The sequence below is a fragment of the Schistocerca gregaria genome, chromosome 10 (genome assembly GCF_023897955.1).
Source record: "Schistocerca gregaria isolate iqSchGreg1 chromosome 10, iqSchGreg1.2, whole genome shotgun sequence".
Taxonomy (NCBI): Eukaryota; Metazoa; Arthropoda; class Insecta; order Orthoptera; family Acrididae; genus Schistocerca; species Schistocerca gregaria.
Genome location: NC_064929.1, coordinates 219,131,587 through 219,151,982, shown reverse-complemented (window position 1 = coordinate 219,151,982; position 20,396 = coordinate 219,131,587). Strand labels below are relative to the sequence as shown.

The 20,396-nt window shown below is 41.2% G+C and overlaps 2 protein-coding genes across 3 annotated transcripts in view; one reads left to right on the top strand and one right to left on the bottom strand.

The window, feature by feature from the left end:
• Positions 1-3,713: 3,713 nt before the first annotated feature.
• On the bottom strand, positions 3,714-14,377 carry LOC126293508 (protein piccolo-like). The gene is made up of 5 exons (XM_049986759.1): positions 13,879-14,377; positions 13,624-13,800; positions 11,321-11,429; positions 8,526-8,743; positions 3,714-5,813 (listed from the first exon to the last, which is right to left on the bottom strand). Exons 1-5 carry the CDS (start codon positions 14,020-14,022, stop codon positions 4,395-4,397), a joined length of 2,067 nt encoding a protein of 688 aa, XP_049842716.1. The 5' UTR covers positions 14,023-14,377; the 3' UTR covers positions 3,714-4,394.
• A 362-nt stretch (positions 14,378-14,739) lies between these two features.
• LOC126293512 (protein AAR2 homolog) overlaps positions 14,740-20,396 on the top strand; it is a 126,796-nt gene continuing 121,139 nt past the window's right edge. For both annotated transcript variants that reach the window (XM_049986763.1, XM_049986762.1), the window contains exon 1: positions 14,740-14,927. In XM_049986763.1, the coding sequence (XP_049842720.1) occupies positions 14,740-14,927 (188 nt within the window). The remainder of the gene's footprint in view (positions 14,928-20,396) is intronic.

Below are 20,396 nucleotides of genomic sequence, written 5' to 3'. Positions count from 1 at the left end.
GTTTTCCTCAGACCTCAGACAAGATCGAAGTCACTTCAGTGGTTTTGTATTTCTCTGATACAGAGTTTACTATCTTCCATGCTGCTTTGCTTTTTTTAATGGGACTTTTCTGTAAATATTAAAATGGATGTGCTATTTACTCTGTAAATCTGTTTCGTAAGAGCACTGCCAGTTTTCATTATGGTGTACAAGGCAGTAAGTTCGTCACAGAGTTCAGCCAGGTAAGTTGTGTACCAGTGTAAGTTATTCTGCTTGTCTCACATATTATTAGTTTTAATCCTTTTAATTATTTGAGGACAACATTTCTTAAATTCGTGGAAGTATCAATAAATATATTGAAGTTTTGTCAATGTTGTATCACTTATGAAACTTCTTGGAAGACTAGAACTGTGTGCCCGACAGACTCGAACTCGGGACCTTTGCCTTTCGCGGGCAAGTGCTCTACCATCTGAGGTACCGAAACACGACTCACGCCCGGTACTCACAGCTTTACTTTTGCCAGTATCTTGTCTCCTACATTCCAAACTTTACAGTTTCATATCAGCGCACACTCCGCTGCAGAGTGGAAATATCCCCCAGGCTGTGGTTAAGCCATGTCTCCACAGTATCCTTTCTTTCAGGGGTGCTAGCCCTGCAAGGTTTGCAGGAGAGCTCCTGTAATGTTTGGAAGGTAGGAGACGAGATACTGGCAGAAGTAAAGCTGTGAGTACCAGGCGTGAGTCGTGCTTCGGTAGCTCAGATGGTAGAGCACTTGTCCGCGAAAGGCAAAGGTCCCGAGTTCGAGTCTCGGTTGGGCACACAGTTTTAATCTGCCAGGAAGTTTCATATCAGCGCACACTCTGCTGCAGAGTGAAAATCTCATTCTTGTATCACTTATTCAAATTTCCCAAATCAACTTTTGGATATCTTGTGCTTGGGGTTAGAATGTTAGATTTAATTTTGGAAGTTGGTGACGCAATGTAGTGAAGTTAAGAGCAAGCAGATAGTCCTGTTGGCATCGTATATGTTGTGACTAGTCACAGTATCAGTTATATTCGTCATATCCTCAAACTGCAATACAATGGATACAGAGCATACCACACCAACTTGTGGTGGCAAAGTGTAAGGAGGAGGAAACAAAAGACCACAAAGATTCTGCTGCAAAATCTTGAATAACATGTAGAGATGGAGGGGGGGGGGGGGGGGGGGAGGGAGGGAGAGATCCTGTGGTAGCCTAGTTTGTGGGACTACCTTGGTACTCATCTGAACAGTTTATACAGGGTATTAGAAGTATTCCACATTTTTAGATGTGGTAGCATGGACCAAATTCACGAAAAAAATCTGCAGTGAAGTGCATACCTTAAATGATGTGGGTACATGGTCATCTTCATCTTCACTGCTATGAAATGTCTCCTCTGCTGCATGATCTTTGCTATTGAGAAGAAGAGCTACAGAATGGTGTAAACAAATGAGAACACATTCTATTACTATGAAACAGCAGAGATTATAATGTTACCTGCTTGCTGTTACATATGACCTGCATTTGTGAACCGTTGCCATAATAAGAGACGAAATTGGTGTTCAACATCTGACCTTCTCCCAAAGACCTTCTAAAGTAGAAAACAAACACACACACACACACACACACACACACACACACACACACACACACACACATATATATAACCGCCGTCTCTGGCCACCCTAGCATATTTGATGTTCTGTCCATCTGAGGCAGTCACGCACTCAGTGAAAAACTAGTTTGGTCACAACTGTGCGTACATCATTAACATGGCTCGGGTACTGTGAGATGTTCTCGGGCATTTCTGAAATAATGGACTGGTGCTTCATCATGCACAAATTCCATCTCCAGTTGTCTGAATGAAATTTCGTATAATGGGACAAGCAAGCCGTTTGGTAGGAACTGACAATACTGGATACGGGACCCGCCAGCATGTATGATAGAATGTAAGCTCCTGTCAATAATTCCTAACTGTACATAGACTGAGAATTGGCACAGACAACTTGCTGCTTCAAGTGCAGTATTATTTGCATCAGCCCACACAACACACCAGCTTTGTTGGTGAAACGTGTCTTGTCGTGGAAAGTTTATCTTCACCACATCTTTGCAACAGCCATTGACAGAACTGCTTTCTAGCAATCTTGTGGGCAAAGGGCACACAATATGGCTACATTAATTGTTCACACAGGGTCACCTAGACTACAGGGTGAAAAAATCTTGATAGATGCTGAAATTCTATGTACTGTACTCTACCAGTGCCAGGGTCTGTAATAACACACTTTCATTATGCTGCTAAGAACAAACATAAAAGCTACAGTGTAAAAGCATTTCACAAACTGGTTCCATAAGGACTAATGTATGTGGTGCACTTACCCAGAACTGAGTACAATTTGCAGGTGTTCCTGTATCTGTGGACAATAATAGAGGAATATATACTTGTGTGGGTACTGTATTCTGTACGTCATTCAAGTAGCAAACAGATGGCAATAGAAGGGACGTGTTTCATGGTAAAGATAACAGAGTTCTCATAGCTCTTACAGGTATACATTGTAGAACCCACATTTAAAACTGTCAAGTAGACTTGTTTCCAGTGGTGGAGCGTGTGCCGTTACAGTGGCAGTTGTTGGACACAGTGACATTTCTTCCACTATTTAGACACTGCCCATAAAAGCTTAACCTCATACGCATGCGCCCAGTCCTCAAAAGAGTTCGTAATGTGCCACACTTTGCAGAAGTCGGCCAGCAACTGACACTGCAGTTTGTCTCCTGACCACCTTTCATTTATTAGTTGTCCGGGCTTGACATATCAATTTTCAGGTGTAGCCACTCATTGTAAACATTTACGACCGAAGAAATTCCACTGCAAATGTGGCCAGAATGTCAGATTTATCTGATTGGTGAGATATACCGTAGCTCAGTGACAGTACATGAGGCAGATGTCTGGAGTTCGATCCCCAGTGTGTCAGACTCCCTTTTCTAACTCTTATTGCTTTCTCACTTCTGCCAGTGGCCTGATCTAAAGCTGCTATGTGATTCAGAGTCTACTGGCACATGTCTAGAAGACACCACCAGACTACCATACTGTAAATGAATTTTAGTGTAAGTGGGAGGAGACTACTCATTCTAAGTGAAATACTTATAAAATTGCACATTGTAGGAACAATGGAAAATTCTGGATTAGTAGTCTTGTTGTGCCTGCCTGCAAATCAACCTATCATTTTCATTATATTGTTGGAACTTAAGGCACACACGAGTTCAGCAGTGAAATCAGGATAGCACCCGTGCACAATCAATCAATTGGTATGCTTTCACAGACAGTAATAACAGAGTTATATCCAATTGCAGGGCAAACCTCTCCCTCTCACTTGTGCCTGGAAATGAGTACATTCCATCCACAACAATCCTTCCCAGCCCTACTGCATCCATATGGCAGTCATGTCATACACCTGTCTGACTACATAAATCTTCTGCAAAGTTTTACACGGGTACAACTACCAGTCAGTTGTAAACCCAAACAAATGGTCACCTGTGAACTGATGCCGAGAGGGAAGTTGAGCACACTGATCGGGATGATACGCTCGGCTTCAGGGCAATACACTACATTTACTAGGTAATATCTAATGAGATACTTTTTGTATGTGTGCATATATTAAAAGTAATTTCCAATGTAATCATTAAGGACTTATTATTAAAGCCTCAAGAAATACTTAGATTATTTGAGCTACAGTGTATTTCCTCTCTCATTACAAATCAATCATTATTACAGTTTATCCTTCAAATGACTCAAAAATTTGATCAGTCACATTACAATATCATTTTCTTATTGCATTTTAGAAGTATAAGAAAATCTATATTCAGTTGAAATTGATAATTACAATGATTCAGTGGCAAATAAGCTGCCACTGGCTGAGAAACAATTTTCTTATTTAAAAAAGAAAGTATTGCACCACCAAGTGATAAAACATACACATCAGTAAATATTGTATAGGCTTTCTAAAAATATATCTACAGTACATATTTCACATTAGCCATACGTAGTGTTAAGAGCAGATAAAAAAGAATATCATTAAGATACTGAGGAAAAATTCACTCCACATTATTTATCCTCGGTCTGGGAAAGAAACCAAAGACAGTTGTACTGATATGCCAAATAAAAACAACTATTAATAAGTACTCTACAAAAACTAAAGAACAAACTGATTCCACACTGGCAACTCATATGAAAAGAATCGACAAATCACACCATAACTGTTGAATAATTCTCTTTTGTTCATTTTAGAAACGAACAAATGTGCATTTCACTCCATGATACAGTGGAAAAATCTCATTCTGACAACGTTATTATGGCCTCTGGGTTCTCTCATGATACAGGAGTCCCTTTTTTTCAGCACGTCTACTTATTTAACTTCAAGCTCTTTCTTGCAGGTTTCGAAGCTTTTGGACTAGCACTGTCGTGCTTCTTCAAGGCGGTGCTATGGGACAGTGGTGAACGCTTTGGGCTGCTTGCAGCAGTCCAGTTTTGGCTCTTCCTGACTATTGGAGTTTTCGAAGGTGTCTTTAGTCCTGTGTGTTTCTTCTCTTCCGAACCAAGTTGCTGCATTAATTTTGGTGATCGTTTTGGGCCACTTGTGGCAGTCCAGTTTTGGCTCTTCCTGCCTATTGGAGTTTTCAGTGGGGTTTTCAGTCCTGTACGTTTCTTGTCTTCCGAACCAAGTTTCTGTATTAAATTTGGTGAACGGTTTGGGCCGCTTGAGGCAGTCCAGTTTTGGCTCTTCCTGCCTATTGGAGTTTTCAGTGGAGTCTTCAGTCCTGTACGTTTCTTGTCTTCCAAATTAGTTTTTGACAACGGTAAAGACTTCCGCCCAATTGGTGTTTTTAAGGAACTCCTGTCACCAGAGTTAAGTTTTTGTACTGGGCAGTGCACATTTGGTGTTGCTTTTGGAGAAATTTTCTTCCCATTACTTTTGAGTAAAACAGTTTTCTCAGGCCCTGATGCAACACTGCTCTGAATGTCCATCAACGTAGGTGTTTTTCTTTTATCGATAGCGTGTGGACTCTTTTTCATCTGCTTTGGGGTTTTGACTGCTTTAGGTGACACTTTTCTAACAGCACTATCTGCAACGGGAGTGGGCGTAACACCGTCCAAAATTTCTGGCGTCTCTGTGCTCCGTCTGTGTACCTTTGGTATTTCAGTGTTTTGTGGGGGTCCATCGATCTTATTTTCGGTGGAGAGTCTACTGTTTCTAATCTTTTTATTTGTGGAAGATTCGACCGACTTCGGCAATCTCGGAGATGCGGCACCAACTGCTTTCGGTGTGCCCAACTGTTTGGGTGATTCCTCAGATTGCACAGGTGACTGGCTCTCTCGGTTCTCCTTGCTGGCCAATTTATTCTGCTTGGACTTCCCCGGAGTAATAGTTACGTGAAACCCAGAGCTGATGTGCTTCGGAATAACACTGACTCTACCACTCTTTCTAGTTTTGTGGTTAGATCTGGAACTTGCCTCTCCATTCTGTTTTCCTGGAGTTGGTGACGTCAGTGGCTCACTCTTAACATGCTTGCCCCGCTTTACTTTGGGAGACTGCTCCAATGTCGGACTACTGCTCCGCCTCTTCAAGGTCTTCCTGATAACAAAAGATGGCACGTTGAATTCAATTTCGTCATCACTCTCATCCACCAGCAGCACTGGCTGGCTGTTCCTAGAGTCCTCCTCCACCTTCGCGCTTTCTTCGGATGTCTGTTTCTCTTGCTTTGTATTTTTTGCACCACCAATTTTTTTCCCTCCTGTAGACAGCTCTACTTGATCTTTCACCTGAAATCAGAAATGATATACATCTGATTGAAAAAAGACGGTAATGACAAACTATGGCAGTAATTAACAACATATCCATAAAACGACTCTTCCAACCGGATGTAATCGATAAAAGAGCAGATATTTCTATTGGTGACTGATGACAGTTTACTGAACATTACATGAGCATTTCCTTTATTTGCAGACTAATGATACTAGTAGCAGCAACAATGGAAGGAAAAGACAGATTGCTACTTATGTAAAGGTGACATGTTAAGCTCCAGACAGATACAATTAAAACACACTTACACATAAGCTTTCGGCGACACATTGTAAATGATAAGCAGCTGTTAACACCTCTATCTTTGGTGCAGCAAGTTGAAATGCTAGGGGGGGGGGGGGGGGGGGGGAATCATCTCTCGTTTCCTTTCATTCCTTGCAATAAAGGCAAGTGTAAACGTTTACCAACTTTTTAATATCTGCAGTATCGTCCCATTCCCTTCTTTTAATTGGTAAATTATACATTTTGGCAGTAAAATCTTCAAAATGTACTTTTTTTAATAAATTCTCACATTTTGGGCATTTGAAAGTGCTTTGGGCAAATGCCCATTTATAATTGTCCTCCCCACAGCTCGCATCACTACCTCTGGGCCAGAATGACACAATTGTGCCTGTCTGCAACTTAATGTGTCATCTTTATACTAAGTACCAACCTGCCTTTTCTTTACGTTGTTGAGATTCCAACCTAAAGTTTCCGTTGTTTGCTATTAGACGTGGTACATTTTTATGTTACTGAATACCTGCACCTGCAAGTTCATATGCCAAGAGCAAGCCACTGATGCTTATTTTCTCTGGTGCAGCACCCAAACAAATGTAAACAATGCTTGAGAAAGCATTATTTAAGGCGATTTGCTTCTGGCTTGGAGGAGACACACACATTTCCAACTACTATGTATGCCACTGCTGTGCACAGAGAAGTTACAACAGTGCCACAAATATGCCACTCGGATCTTGTTTTCCAGGGTAAAACATTCCATCATCATCATCATCATGGACAAATCAGACTTGGCAGCATTGCATACACCACAAAGGGTGATTTTCAGACCTGGGACACACAGGAAATGTGACAAATGGGAATACACACATTAAAAAAAAAAGGTTGACAGAGAAGGCAAAATGGCACAGAACGAATGGCTGAGGAGAAATGCAAAGCTGTAAAATACATATGACTATGGGAAAAAATGCCACCTATAAAAAAAATTACAAAAAGCTTTGTATAAAAGAGAAACAGTTATGTGAATGTCAAGACCCAAATGGCAAGCCAGTACCAATCTCAGAAGGGAAGGCTGAAAGGGGCTATACTAAGGAAAGAAACTTGCTGGTGGTATTATGGGAAAAGAAGAGCAAATGGGGATGTGACACTACAAGATGCGAGTACACAGGAGGCACTCTAAGCGGAGGGCATTCCTACACAATTCGACAGGTCCCCTGGAGAGGCAGTTGTAACAAAATTACTCCACCCGATATGTGAGACAGGAGAAATACCCTCAGACCTTGAGAAGAGTGACTTAATTCAAATTCCACAGAAGCAGGTGCTGCCGTGAGAATATTACCAAACCTTCTGTTTTAAAATTCACGGTTGCAAAATACTGACAAATTTTTCACATAATGAATGACTGGTAGAAGCCAACCTGGGGGATGTTCAATTTTGACTGGAATAAAATTTCTGAAATTGTGGCCATCAGAACTAAAATACAGGATGTGAAAGTTATCTTCAACATGTGCACAAATGAGAAGAAATGGAGAGGTAGTTTCCCAGAAGGGAATGAGACTGTGTCACAGCCTACCCTCTATCGCCCAATCTGTACCTGTGCAAGCACTAAAGGAAACTGAGGAGAAATCTGTAAAGGCCACCACAGTTTGAGGTGTAATAAGAACGTGAAGGTTTGCTGACAACATTTGTCCAGAGACAGCAAAAAAAGTGGATCAGAGACAAAAGTGAAATGAGGGTAGTGGAACAAAGGCTAATTTAATCGGGATTTAGAGTAGGAAATGAGACACCAAAAAAGCCGTGGCGTTTCGGTGGCACGCCAGCTTTTTTGCAAGTACCTCGCCTTTGCACTCTCATCTTTGCTAGTGCGTGCACCAAGTCTATGCTGCCTTATCTCTGCCGGAGGAGTTAACCGGAGGCTCTCACTGGGACGTGACAGGCGGCGTTCGATATTACCCAAGGCCAGAGTGTGCTCACAGTGGAGCGGGAACCGACCACGTGTACAGGACAGCTCGGTGGAGAGCACTTCCTGTCGCCTGTGAGGAGGCTCGTTGCTGCCAGTTCCGGACACGGCTGTCTACGGCCTCCGCTGCCTTACTGCCGCCTGCTGTACCCGACGTGAGCCGTATCAGACGCCCAGCAAAAAGTTAAGTGAGATTGTACTTACGGCATGTGCGTGAAGGTGTTGACGGTTGCTACCTCAACAGACATTATGAGTAGTTCGAGTAACTAGTAAAGAGGTGCCAGTTCAAAATGGAGAGAAAAGTAATTTAGGGCACAACTCTGCCAAAGCAAAGGATCGGTCGGGAGGAGATGAAATGTGGGGGAGTAAACACCGCACAGGGATATCGAGGCTCGAATACGGTAAGTATGTTGTCTCAGAGAAAAGGCCAGTAGTAGCAGTGACCACAACAGCACATCAGACAGAGTGTTGTACCTGGAGCATATAATCCACACTGTACCTCAAGAGTATGATCCACTCCAGCATCCCTCAGGCGACTCAGAGTCTTTGCCAGCTGCCTGCGCCTCTTCCCCTGCTGTGCCAGTTCCTTCGCAGGATTCAGAATCGCGTTTTTTCGTTTTATTTCCATTCGTCGGTTTCTTGCGAGTGGACAATTTTGAGGCCCACAAGATTGTTGGTTCCAAAATGCTGCAGGATACTGCTTGTCCATGTAACTTGCTGTAAAGTAACATATTTCAGTTATCAGAACATTTTCTTTAATTTTTAAGATGACGTGGAAAACAGTAAGGATTAGGCAAGTAGGATTAAAGTTAACTAGACTCGAGTGCCGAGCAGAAATACAAAGTCAGATGTCTCGTACAATCCCATAGTAAGAAATACAGGGTACAAAAGTAAGTTAATTGCTCAAAATGATTTGCTCATGATTTCAAGATGTGAGGGCTCAAATACGCCATCTGCTTTCCTTCCACTTTGTTTATGCTTTAAGTTTGCTGCAAAAAATGACATCACTGCATGCCAAATGGGGGTATTCATATTTACTAAGCATTCCGACTACCTGCACATAACCTTTGACACTTCTGTTTGCATCAGACACTACGAAAATTCGAGTCTGTGCGCGCACACCGTAAGATTCTTGTCTGACCGAGCAGGATCGCTTACAAACCTTGTGTTTCAAATTTACACCATGCACTGTATGTGATATCTTTAAAATACAGACAGATTCAACCAAATGCACAAATCTGAACAGAAAAGGAATAATATCGATTTGCTGATCAACTTTTTTTTAAAGTTTCTTTTAGTGGATATAAATTTTAGTAGCTTCCAAGGAAAAGGTTTTTCCATACTTTGTCCTGCACACAAAATAACACTTTTCTGGTAAACCAATCCGTATTTGGTTACTTCAGCTAACTATCGACATTCACACATTTCAAACTCAGTCAAGCTTGTAGTAACACGGTATTTTTCTTACTATTTCTAGTGTTAACTTTGATATGCTCGTAAGTTATCTCTTGGGCATCAGTGATAAACATTCATCCAATTTGGCTTTAAGGGTCATAACACACAAAAATACAGCATTTCTACCTTCTTGCTACAAAACTATAACATCCCTTAATCCCAAAATGACCTCTGGATATATTCTACGGCAACAAAAAAAAAGCTAAATATGGATCACATATTGTACAAAAGTTGACACACAGTGAGGTGGCAGACTGTAACAATCGTAAATGGGAAATGCCTTTACGGGACTGACTGATCAATACACAGAGCACCCTGCAGGATAAGACCCTGACAGTTGACAGATGCTGGCAGTCCAGAACGGTACGGAGTTTGGACCAAACCTGCAATGAGGAGGTATCCGACCCCAGGGAGGAAACAGTGCCTCCAGCATTTCTTTTTACTCTACTTAACAAGGTAGCAAGGACAAGCTTAAAATCAATACGATTGGTCTGTGAAGGGTGTCAAACCGTTCGAGCGCCTGTCAGCAGTCCTGGATAGTGACTGCTATGTCCTCTGTCCACCACAAGGGGCACCTGTAGAATGGGGATAAGCAGAGGCACGAGGAATAGTGTAAGAGGCTTTTGCATGACCACATTAGTGTAATCTGAGAGAGAGGTGTTGAAGTGCACAGCAGACATATCCAAATGCCAACTGGCTCTGTAGAATGTCAGACATGGGGGCCTGCCTGCCTGCCTCGCAGGCAGAGAAAATATAGTCACCAGAAAGTGGTCACTGTCACAAAGATGATCACAGGATGAATGATGTAGTGAAGCCACGAGAGCACGGAAAGAGATAGTGAGATCGATAGCAGAAAAGGTGCCACGAGTGGCACTGAAGTTGGTAGGGGAACTGTTATTGAGGGAGAGACAAATCAAAGTCACTAGTAAGTTGGTCTATTAGGAGACCCCAACCCATCGAAGTGGCACTCCCTTACAGAGTGTGGTGTGCATTAAAGTTTCCGAGGAGGAGGTGCGGGAGTTGCTGGATTGAGGTAGGCAGTTCAACATAAGGAAGTGGCCTACCTGGAGGGAGGCAGACATTGCAAATGGTGATTGCTGGGGTCATTTGCACTCGCACACCACTATTGCTTCCAGGCTGGTAGGAAGGAGGATCCAGTCATCACTGATATCAATGGAAACCAGATTGCTATCTAGGGGTCAACATGGTTCTGTCAGAACAGATAATCACAAATTGTTGGAGAGAGGTCATCACAGAAGTGCATTTCTTAAAGAGCACGACAGAATAAAAGGAAAGAAGTTGCTGCTGTGTTTCCGGTGTGTGACAGTACGGGAGGGAGGTGGGGGAGGGCAGGGGCGGTTGGGTAGAGGATGTGGGAACAGTGTGTTAGCAGAGGTTCATTCTGGCAAACAGATGGTTGATGATCTGCAGATAAAACACTCTGCAGTGATTGCAGAACAGCTGGTATATGACATTGCTGCTTTCACAGATGTCATGAGATAGGATCAGCCTGTAGTTGACTGGTGTAGGCACCCACATGGTAGTATTCCACAGGCTTATTGGTTACACATTCAGCAACACAGATATTTTCACATGTTGGTGCGTCGTAACCAGAAAGCCTGTTATATTATTCACACTGTTCAAGAGGAAAAGGCAGTTGTAATTTTTTCATGGCTCCAATATAGTATATAAAGTGTAACTGTATACCAATGCTACAGTTGGTGGTTATGTGAGCCACATATATTGCGCAATACAGCAGCAGTGGACGTAATTTAACATAACCCAGACATTATGTAATGACAAAGCCAAATTCTGACAACACAATTATTTAATACAAACCTTTGAGAAGTCTGTTGTATAACAAGTAATTGTTCATGGTCTCAGCGACAACCTTGGCTACTTCAGCGTACTGAAATTCGATGAATGCATATCCTCTACTTCTGCCAGTCTGTTAAGACAAATAGAAGAAATTAATACAATAGGAAATCACAAATGGAAGATTATGACAAAAATAGGAGACCATCTCTTAACATTATGAGGTAGCCTGGGCTTAAACACAAAACCTAAGATAACTGATGTTTAGTTCTGTAGCTTGTATCCTTGAAGTGTGAGCCTGTTTTCATCGAACACTTAATTTGGTCTGTCTTCAGCACTAATTTAAAAGCTAAGGGGGATTTTTTGAAAATAGTACAATATTTTTACATCCTCTGAAGCAGGCAGCATATAAAGTGGACCTACTCTCTATGCTTGCCTCCCCCATATCTGCCTCTTCTCATCCAAGCAACTGGTGGGTCTATCTCATTCTGTGGTCTGACTATACTGCCTCTCCTTACTAACATTTCTCAAAATCTCTCCCTCCTTCCTTAAGAAGAAAGTCATAGCTCAGGAAGATAAAGCTTTTTTTCCACTTTAACATGTACACCAAAGTCAGTTTTCTTAATTTTAGTTCCTCAACCCATCATTCTGACAGAATTTCAGCACACAGGTGGAACTGATCAAATGAATCAAAATGCAAATCAGCATGGGATAAATATCCATAACAGGAAATGGTGCTGGCCTCTTTTCAGTTGGTTATTGGATATAACTGCACAATGCCTGGATACTCCACTACAAAAATGGAAATACACTGTATCACATAAATTTTCGATGAGAAGATATGCAGGCACATGTGAGGAGGAAGGACGTGGTGAATAATGCCAGTACTATAGCAAATTAGCTCTACACTGGTGAAATGAATTATCTGATTGTGAAAACACAGCAGCTTGAAAGAAAGTGTGCTGGAGTAATTTGTATGACATTAACATGTACCTGGTGCAGGAAATGGAATGTGGGACAGTTTGTCAAATGTTTTTCTGTTTATCACACCAAATAGTTTCTTATTTGAGCTCATGTTTAATTCATTTCATTTAGTACAAAAACTTGTAATTTTTTCCATTAGAAATTATATTTTGCTCACAGTAGTACCTAGTGTTACATACATGGTACAGTAAGTCACCCAGTGGCATTCATGTAAGTTATTTGGAGAAGGTAAAAGTAATAAATGTAAAACAATTAACAAATAACTTAATTTGGCCCAAAATAACTTAAGTTATCTGCTGATATGTTCTTCATTACAGTTATCTGCTGCGTTCAAATCTAGGTATATGCTGCATAATCCTTGCTGTACGTGAACCATTTTTCCATATATGATGGAATCTGCTCACAATAAGAGCTGCAAGAATAAGCTCACTGATAATGTTGCCATTCAGCACCCAGAAAGTCAAACAGCATACAATGACACAAACATCATTGATCTACCCTAGAATATGGCTCAAGTGTGTGGGACCCATACCAAACAAGACTAACAGGGGATATACAAGGTATACGAAGGGCAGCATGAATGGTCACAGGTTTGTTTGACCTGTAGGAGAGTGCCACAGAGATACTGAAGGAACAGAACTGGAAGACTCTTGAAGAGAGATGTGAACCATCCCAAGAAAGCCTACGAACAAAGGTTCAACTGGCTTAAAATGATGACTCTAAGAATATACTACAATACCCTAATTATCATTCACATAGGGATCATCAGAATAATTATGGCATGCACAGAGGCATTCAAACACTCATTCTTCCCACACTCCATACATGAATGCAACAAGAAGAAACTTTAACTGGTAAAATGGGATGCGACCTCTGCCGAGTATAGTTGGGGAGGATTTGTTTTCGGTTTTCTAGAAGAGCTGATTTCATTTATAACTAAATATTTCGACAACTGACAGTCGTCTTCATGTGCTCCTAAGATATGAACACACAGACAAGAAGTACTTGGAAGACCCGTATAAGATTAGGTCAGTTACACTGAAAAGCACACCAGATAAAAAATAAAACATATCTCCTTCATGTCTTATAGCAAAGAGCACTCTGTGCATGTTGTATGTAAGCACATACATGGTGTGAAAACACAAAAAAAAGACTGTTTACTTACAGATTAACACCAGTGTTTTCTCTATGGGCGTACTTGGGAACAAAAAAAGACAGTATCTTTTCCATTTGCCCTCTAGCAATGACATCGTGGAAATAATAACCACTTCACAAAGAAGAAATATTAATTTTTGTTGCACATCATGCCCAGAAAGAAAAAAGATCCTCCTATATAAACTTACCTTTCTACTACGTGCTAACTTTACTCTGGTAACACGTCCAAACTGACTAAAATATTGGCGCATTTCATCTTCATAAAAGCCATCTGGTATGTGGCTGAGGTATACAACACCCCTCCCAGAGGTTGCATTTCCAGATTCTTTCTGTGTGTTTGTTTTGTCGGTCTGTGATGTAGTCGGCTAAAACAAATATAAAAATGAACTAGGGGTAAGCAGTTAAACTAAAAACAATGTTGCACAAACAGTATTCACGCTTACCTGCAGTCGTATAAAAGCCCCGGCATTTTTCTTCTTTATATTCCTCACAGCTTTCACAACTGGTGACTGTGATTCGGCTTCGGGCAAAACTGCAATGGAGGTGCCAACGTCTACTAACTTAATAGTATTTCCAGGGACAATCATATTGCTACTAACTAACGTTTCTCTCAGGAAACAAAAGCACAAAACTTCCTATACGTTTACCTACGCGACGCTACCAAAGATACGAATACTTGATTTCAAATTACGGCCAAAGATTTTTATTAGTTGGGGGTCAAATTGAAAGCAAGGACATCAGTACTATGATGACAAGATATCAAAATTATATTGTGGTTGGGTTTTTATATTGCTGTATTTAATTTAAAATCTGTGAAATAAGAATCAAAAGAACATTAAAAGCGCTTGGGCACATGTGCAGATTCAGATCTTTTTAAATAATCTTGATATCCTGTTTCTTATAAAATGGGAAGTATGACAAAACTAATATTCTTTCTAAGTAGATAAGTAATTTTTGTAAGAATAAAGGTAGGGTCTAAGTCTGGGTATTGAGATACAAGGTCTTTGGGAGATACTGACATGGACGTATACCTCCATGGATACTGACGATGCTCAACTTTCATGTGCTTTCAGCTCTATTGAATTGAGCTACAAAGATACAGCACAGTGCAGCATTGGGGGGGGAAATCTATAATCTCTGGAGTGTTTATTATCAGTGCTGGGAAGCGGAAAGTATTGTTTACTTTAATGTTTTGAAGTCGCAAGAAGAAGACAGTAGTACAGAATTACATTATAATATGAAACTGGTTAGAGAAATTAGGGATAGGGCCTTATGAAACCATACATGTGTATAATTTGAGCAAAATGGCAGATCAACCATTAGATATCGACCAGGATCTAGCAAAACGGCTGTTAGTGGAAGGAGCAATTATTATAATTCGTGATCTTCCTCCAGGGACCGAATTCGGTATCGATTTAAAATCATGGAATACTGGAAATAAATTTTTGGGTGTGAAGATGATTCCTCCTGGAGTACATTACGTTCATTACAGGTAAGTGTAGATGAAAGTCACGTTGGAACCAGTTCCCGAAGATTAGTCGCATATTTCCAATAATGCATCATATTGTGTGGATTTAAGAATTGTTACAAATATTACCTAATTTACACAGGCAAGGTAACTTATAAGTTAGCATTAATGTAAGTCACGTACTGCTTTCAGTTTCTGCCCACGTAACTTGAGTAACTACCGTTTGATGATGGAGGGGATGTATGCAAACACTTGAATGAAGATTACTTTCTTTAACTCATATTAAAGAAACAAGTAACTTATCCTACACATGACCGTCTCTAGTTTCACCATAATAATGCAAAGAAATAAGTACTATGCAGTGGCAGTCACTACGATTAATATGCGATAGTGGACGCACTCCCCCCACCCCAAACCCCCACCTGCCGCCACTCCTCTCGAGATCATTGCTGCCGAAACAGACTGGTCTGTATCGAATTTTTGTTTACTTATGATTTTTGTGAAATACACACTTCCACCATTGTCACGTCCTCCCCCTTTATTGCTGTTTCATCCAAGAATGACAAGTGGGAAAAGTTACTGTTGGTAAGCATTTGCATAAAATTGAATTCCTGCATGCAGGTCGATAGACACACAAACGTACACGCAAAATTGTAACTTTCGCAACCAACGGTTGCTTCTTCAGGAAGAATGGAAGGAGAGGGAAACACGAAAGGATGTGGGTTTTAAGGGAGAGGGAAAAAACGAGAGATGTACACTCGCGCACACTCACACATATCCATCCGCACATCCACAGACACAAGCAGACATTTTCTTGTGTCTGTGTATGTGCGGATGGATGTGTGTGTGCGTGCGTGCGTGCGCGCGCGCACCTGCCCTTTTTTCCCCCTAAGGTAAGTCTTTCCGCTCCTGGGATTGGAATGACTCCTTACCCTCTCCCTTAAAACCCACATCCTTTCGTCTTTCCCTCTCCTTCCCTCCTTCCTGAAGAAGCAACCGTTGGTTGCGAAAGCTAGAATTTTACATGTATGTTTGTGTTTGTTTGTGTGTCTATCGACCGGCCAGCACTTTTGTTTGGTAAGTCACATCATCTTTGTTTATAAATCTCGTAGGATAGATAAGGGAAGGATATAATTTATTTAATGATAATAATACAATAAAACATCACCCTGAACATTAAGCTTCTCCTCAAATGGTCCACTGACCTTGAACCATACATGTAATCCTTCATCTGCTGTAACACGACGTCTACTCCTTGTCCTCAAACACAGACGCTTATCAGTAGTAAACCATGAAGTACCGCATGACTTATTAGGTACCTCACAAATATTCCATGTATGAAATGCAGTAATGTCCCTCTCAACAAATGTCTCAAGGCCAGGCTTTTTAGCATCACCGGTACGAACAAGCGCAACAGTAAGCCAGCCTGCACTACCAAATACTTCTGTACTTTTAATACTGAAGTCAAAATAGTCCCCAACAAATGTTATAGGGCCGTGCAGTAACTCTTTTTGAGCAGTGCTAACAAATGTTATAGGGCCGTGCAGTAACTCTTCTTGAGCAGTGCTACCAACACCAGAATCACCAGTATTAAAGTCAGTTGTATTCACACTCTTGTACACGGGCAAACTAGAACGTCGAAACCTCCTCCTGTAGCGGGGCATCTCTGGAGCCGTTCAATGCTGTTGCTCACACAGCTGCCTCAGACAGTCAGACGTGTTCCAGCTGCGCAACCAACACCATTGAACAGCTCCAGAGATGCCCCGCTACAGGAGGAGGTTTCGACGTTCTAGTTTGCCAGTGTACAAGAGTGTGAATACAACTGACTTTAATTCTGGTGTTGGTTGCACTGCTCAAGAAGAGTTACTACACGGCCCTATAACATTTGTTGGGCCCGTTTTGACTTCAGTATTAAAGGTACAGGAGTATTTGGTGCTGCAGGCTGGCTGGCTTTTTGTTTTCCTAAATGATGACATTTTCTTGGGCTGGTGGTGCTGCAGATTTTTCAACCCCACTACCACCCCCAAATAAATTTCATTATTCGGAAAACAAAAAAGTGAAAGCTAATGTAATGTAAAATATATCTTAAAATGAATTAGCCACTTGAAGATGAACCTATAATATTCCAAAACAGTAATGGCGCTATTTAATTAAATAATTAGCATTGCAAAAAGTGGCTGGTCGCTGTTATCTTCTATGTAAGATTCAGTCTATATTTTGTACACGGCCAGAGGCTCGGAATGTCAGTTTTTGACAAAATAACATAGGTCTAGACGAATTTACGATGAAATGTGTACAATTTTGTTTAGCTCCTCCATTAATCCTCCCTTCATAACTAGTATTCCCAAATATAAATAATAATAAACGGCACCAGTTACATTTGTCAAGTGATAGCACACTGTGTTTCAGAAATCTGTTTCCTTTACCAAATACAATTATTTGCCAAAAAGTTTACCTAATGAAACTTAATGGCAGTTTAAAATTGTGTGACAGTCTAAGACTCGAACTTGAGAACTTTGCCTTTACTGAGAAAACTGCTCTACCAAAGTGTGGAAGCCAGGAGATGTGGTTCCAGCGTAAGTGAAGCTACGAGGATGGGTCGCCAGTCATATTTGCATAGCTCTGTCGGCAGAGCACTTGCCCGCAAAAGGCAAAGATCCATTGTTTGAAGCTCAGTCAGGTACAAAGTTTTAATCTGTGAGGGAATTTCATATCGGCACACAGTCTGCTGCAGAGTGAAAGATTCACTCTGGAAACATCCCCCTGGCCACAGCTAAGCGATATCTCCACAGTATCCTTTCGTCCAGTAGTGGTACTCCTGCGTGTTTTTCCAGGAGAACTTCTGTGAAGTTCTTAAGATACAGCAAGAGGTGCTGGTGAAATTATAGCTGTGAGGAGGGATCAAGAGCTGTGTTTGGGTAGCTCTGTCAACAGAGAACTTGCCCGCAAAAGACAAAAGTCCCGAGTTCGAGTCTTGTTCCAGGACACAGCTTTAATCTGTCAGTAAGTTTCATGTGGTAAACTATTTGGCAAATAGTTGTACTTTGGTAAAAGGAATAGATTTCTGAAATGCATTGCACTATGCATGAAAAATGTAAGTGGTATACAGTTTTATGATTTAAATCATTAAAGACAGTGTTGCAGGGTGTTTAAAAACATCAGTTACAGTAAGTGACATTAAAATATTCAAGAAACAGTTGAATAATGTTTTTTTGTGATCTCGTACCAAACTTACACGTATTTGCTTTGTAATTCTATAATCGGCGGTTGTTTGTGTATTTCATCTTGTAATATGTTTAACTTCCAAATATATTATTTTGTTACTATCATGGTGGTTCATGGTGTGGGTTCCTGTAGTCATGTCCTAGTTCATGAACCACGGGCAACGTATGAGTGGCTAAGTAAGTGGTCCCAACAGTCAGGACAGTTACTTTGGAATAAAGCTGGGCATCTCGGTCATATTCTGAGTCGTGGTCACCTTTGTGCTCATACAGCAAAGACTACCAAATCCACCGGTTAGTCCCTCAACCGTTAGGGATAAAACTCAATGGGACTCGGGGCAAGTAAGGCTAGCAACCTGCTTCCCCGATACTTTAAATATGATGCTGGCAACAATCAGAGCAAAATTCCTAGGACCTTTGGAGGTGACGGAGTCCCACCTCTAACTGACAAACCAGGGACTCCTAAGATACGACTTGGCAAACAAATGGTAATGAGATGGGGAGCTATTAATATCAATGGGGGCTACTCTGGGAAGAAGGTAGAGCTGGCAGAGGCTGCAAGTAAGATGGAGCTGGACGTTTTAGCTGTTAGTGACATTCGGGTAAGGGGGTGAGAAAGAAGAGGAAGTGGGAGAATACAAGGTCTACCTGTCAGGAGTCAAAGCAGGAATAGCACAATGGGGTGTAGTGCTTTATATCAGGAAAGAAATGGAAGCCAGCATAGTTGCAGTAAGGTATGTAAAAGAACGACTGATGTGGATGGATTTGACAATGTCTAGGAAGAAAATTAGGATTGTGTCAGTATATTCGCATTATGAAGGGACAGATCAAGATAAGATGGGTAGTTTTTATGAAGCACTCAGTGATGTAGTTGTTAGAGTATAGGACAAGGACAGTGTTCTGCTCATGGGTGATTTTAATGCCAGGATTGGAAATCGAACAGAAGGGTATGAAAAGGTCATGGGTAAATTTGGAGAGGATATGGAGGCCAACAGGAACGGGAAACAACTCTTGGATTTCTGTGCCAGTATGGGTTTAGTAATCACAAACTCCTTTTTTAAACATAAGAACATTCACCGGTATACTTGGGAAGGCAGGGGAACCAGATCTGTCATTGACTATATAATAACAGATCAGAAATTCAGGAAGGCTGTGAGGGACACGCGTGTATTCAGGGGATTCTTTGATGACACTGATCATTATTTAATCTGCAGTGAAATTGGGATTGTGAGGCCGAAAGTGCAGGAGGTCAGGTCTATATGTAGGAGGATAAGAGTGGAGAAACTTCAGGATAAGGAAATCAGGCACAAGTACATAACAGTGATCTCAGGAAGGTACCAGTTAGTTGAATGTAGTCAATTACAGTAATTGGAAAACGAATGGACAAGGTACAGGGACACAGTACTAGAAATGGCTAAAGAATGTCTTGGAACAGTAGTGTGTAAAAGTAGGATGAAGCAAACAGCTTGGTGGAATGACACAGTCAAGGAAGCCTGTAAAAGGAAAAAGAAGGTGTATCAGGAATGGCTACATACTAGAACTCAGGTAGACAAAGAAAGTTATGTTGAAGAAAGAAACAAAGCCAAACAGATAATTGCAGCATCCAAGAAGAAATCTTGGCAAGACTTTGGAAACAGGTTGGAGACTATGGGTCAAGCTGCTGGAAAACCATTCTGGAGTGTAATTATCAGTCTTCGGAAGGGAGGTAAGAAGGAAATGACAAGTATTTTGGACAGGTCAGGAAAACTGCTGGTGAATCCTGTGGATGCCTTGGGCAGATGGAGGGAATATTTTGAAGAGTTGCTCAGTGTAGGTGAAAATACAATCAGCAATGTTTCAGATTTTGAGGTAGAATGGGATAGGAATGATGATGGAAATAGGATCACATTTGAGGAAGTGGTGAAAATGGTCAATAGATTTGCAGTGCAATAGAGCAGCTGGGGTGGATGAAATTAAGTCGGAACTCATCAAATACAGTGGAATGTCAGGTCTTAAATGGCTACACAGGATAATTGAAATGGCCTGGGAGTCGGGACAGGTTCCATCAGACTGGACAAAAGCAGTAATCACACCAATCTTTAAACATGGAAACTGAAAAGGTTGTAACAACTACAGAGGTATCTCTTTAATCAGTGTTGTGGGTAAAATCTTCTCAGGTATTGTTGAAAGGAAAGTGCGAGTATTAGTTGAGGACCAATTGGATGAAAATCAGTGTGGGTTTAGGCCTCTTAGAGGTTGTCAGGACCAGATCTTTAGCTTACGGCAAATAATG

Bases quoted from the DNA above. Each gene is read 5' to 3' on its own strand.
- LOC126293508 (XM_049986759.1), bottom strand. From the start codon at position 14,022: ATGATTGTCCCTGGAAATACTATTAAGTTAGTAGACGTTGGCACCTCC. The intron at 8,744-11,320 runs GTTTGTATTAAA...GTTACTTTACAG, and splicing joins ATACAACAGACTTCTCAAAG to CAAGTTACATGGACAAGCAG. The intron at 5,814-8,525 runs GTACAGTGTGGA...TTCTGATTTCAG, and splicing joins GAGTGGATCATACTCTTGAG to GTGAAAGATCAAGTAGAGCT.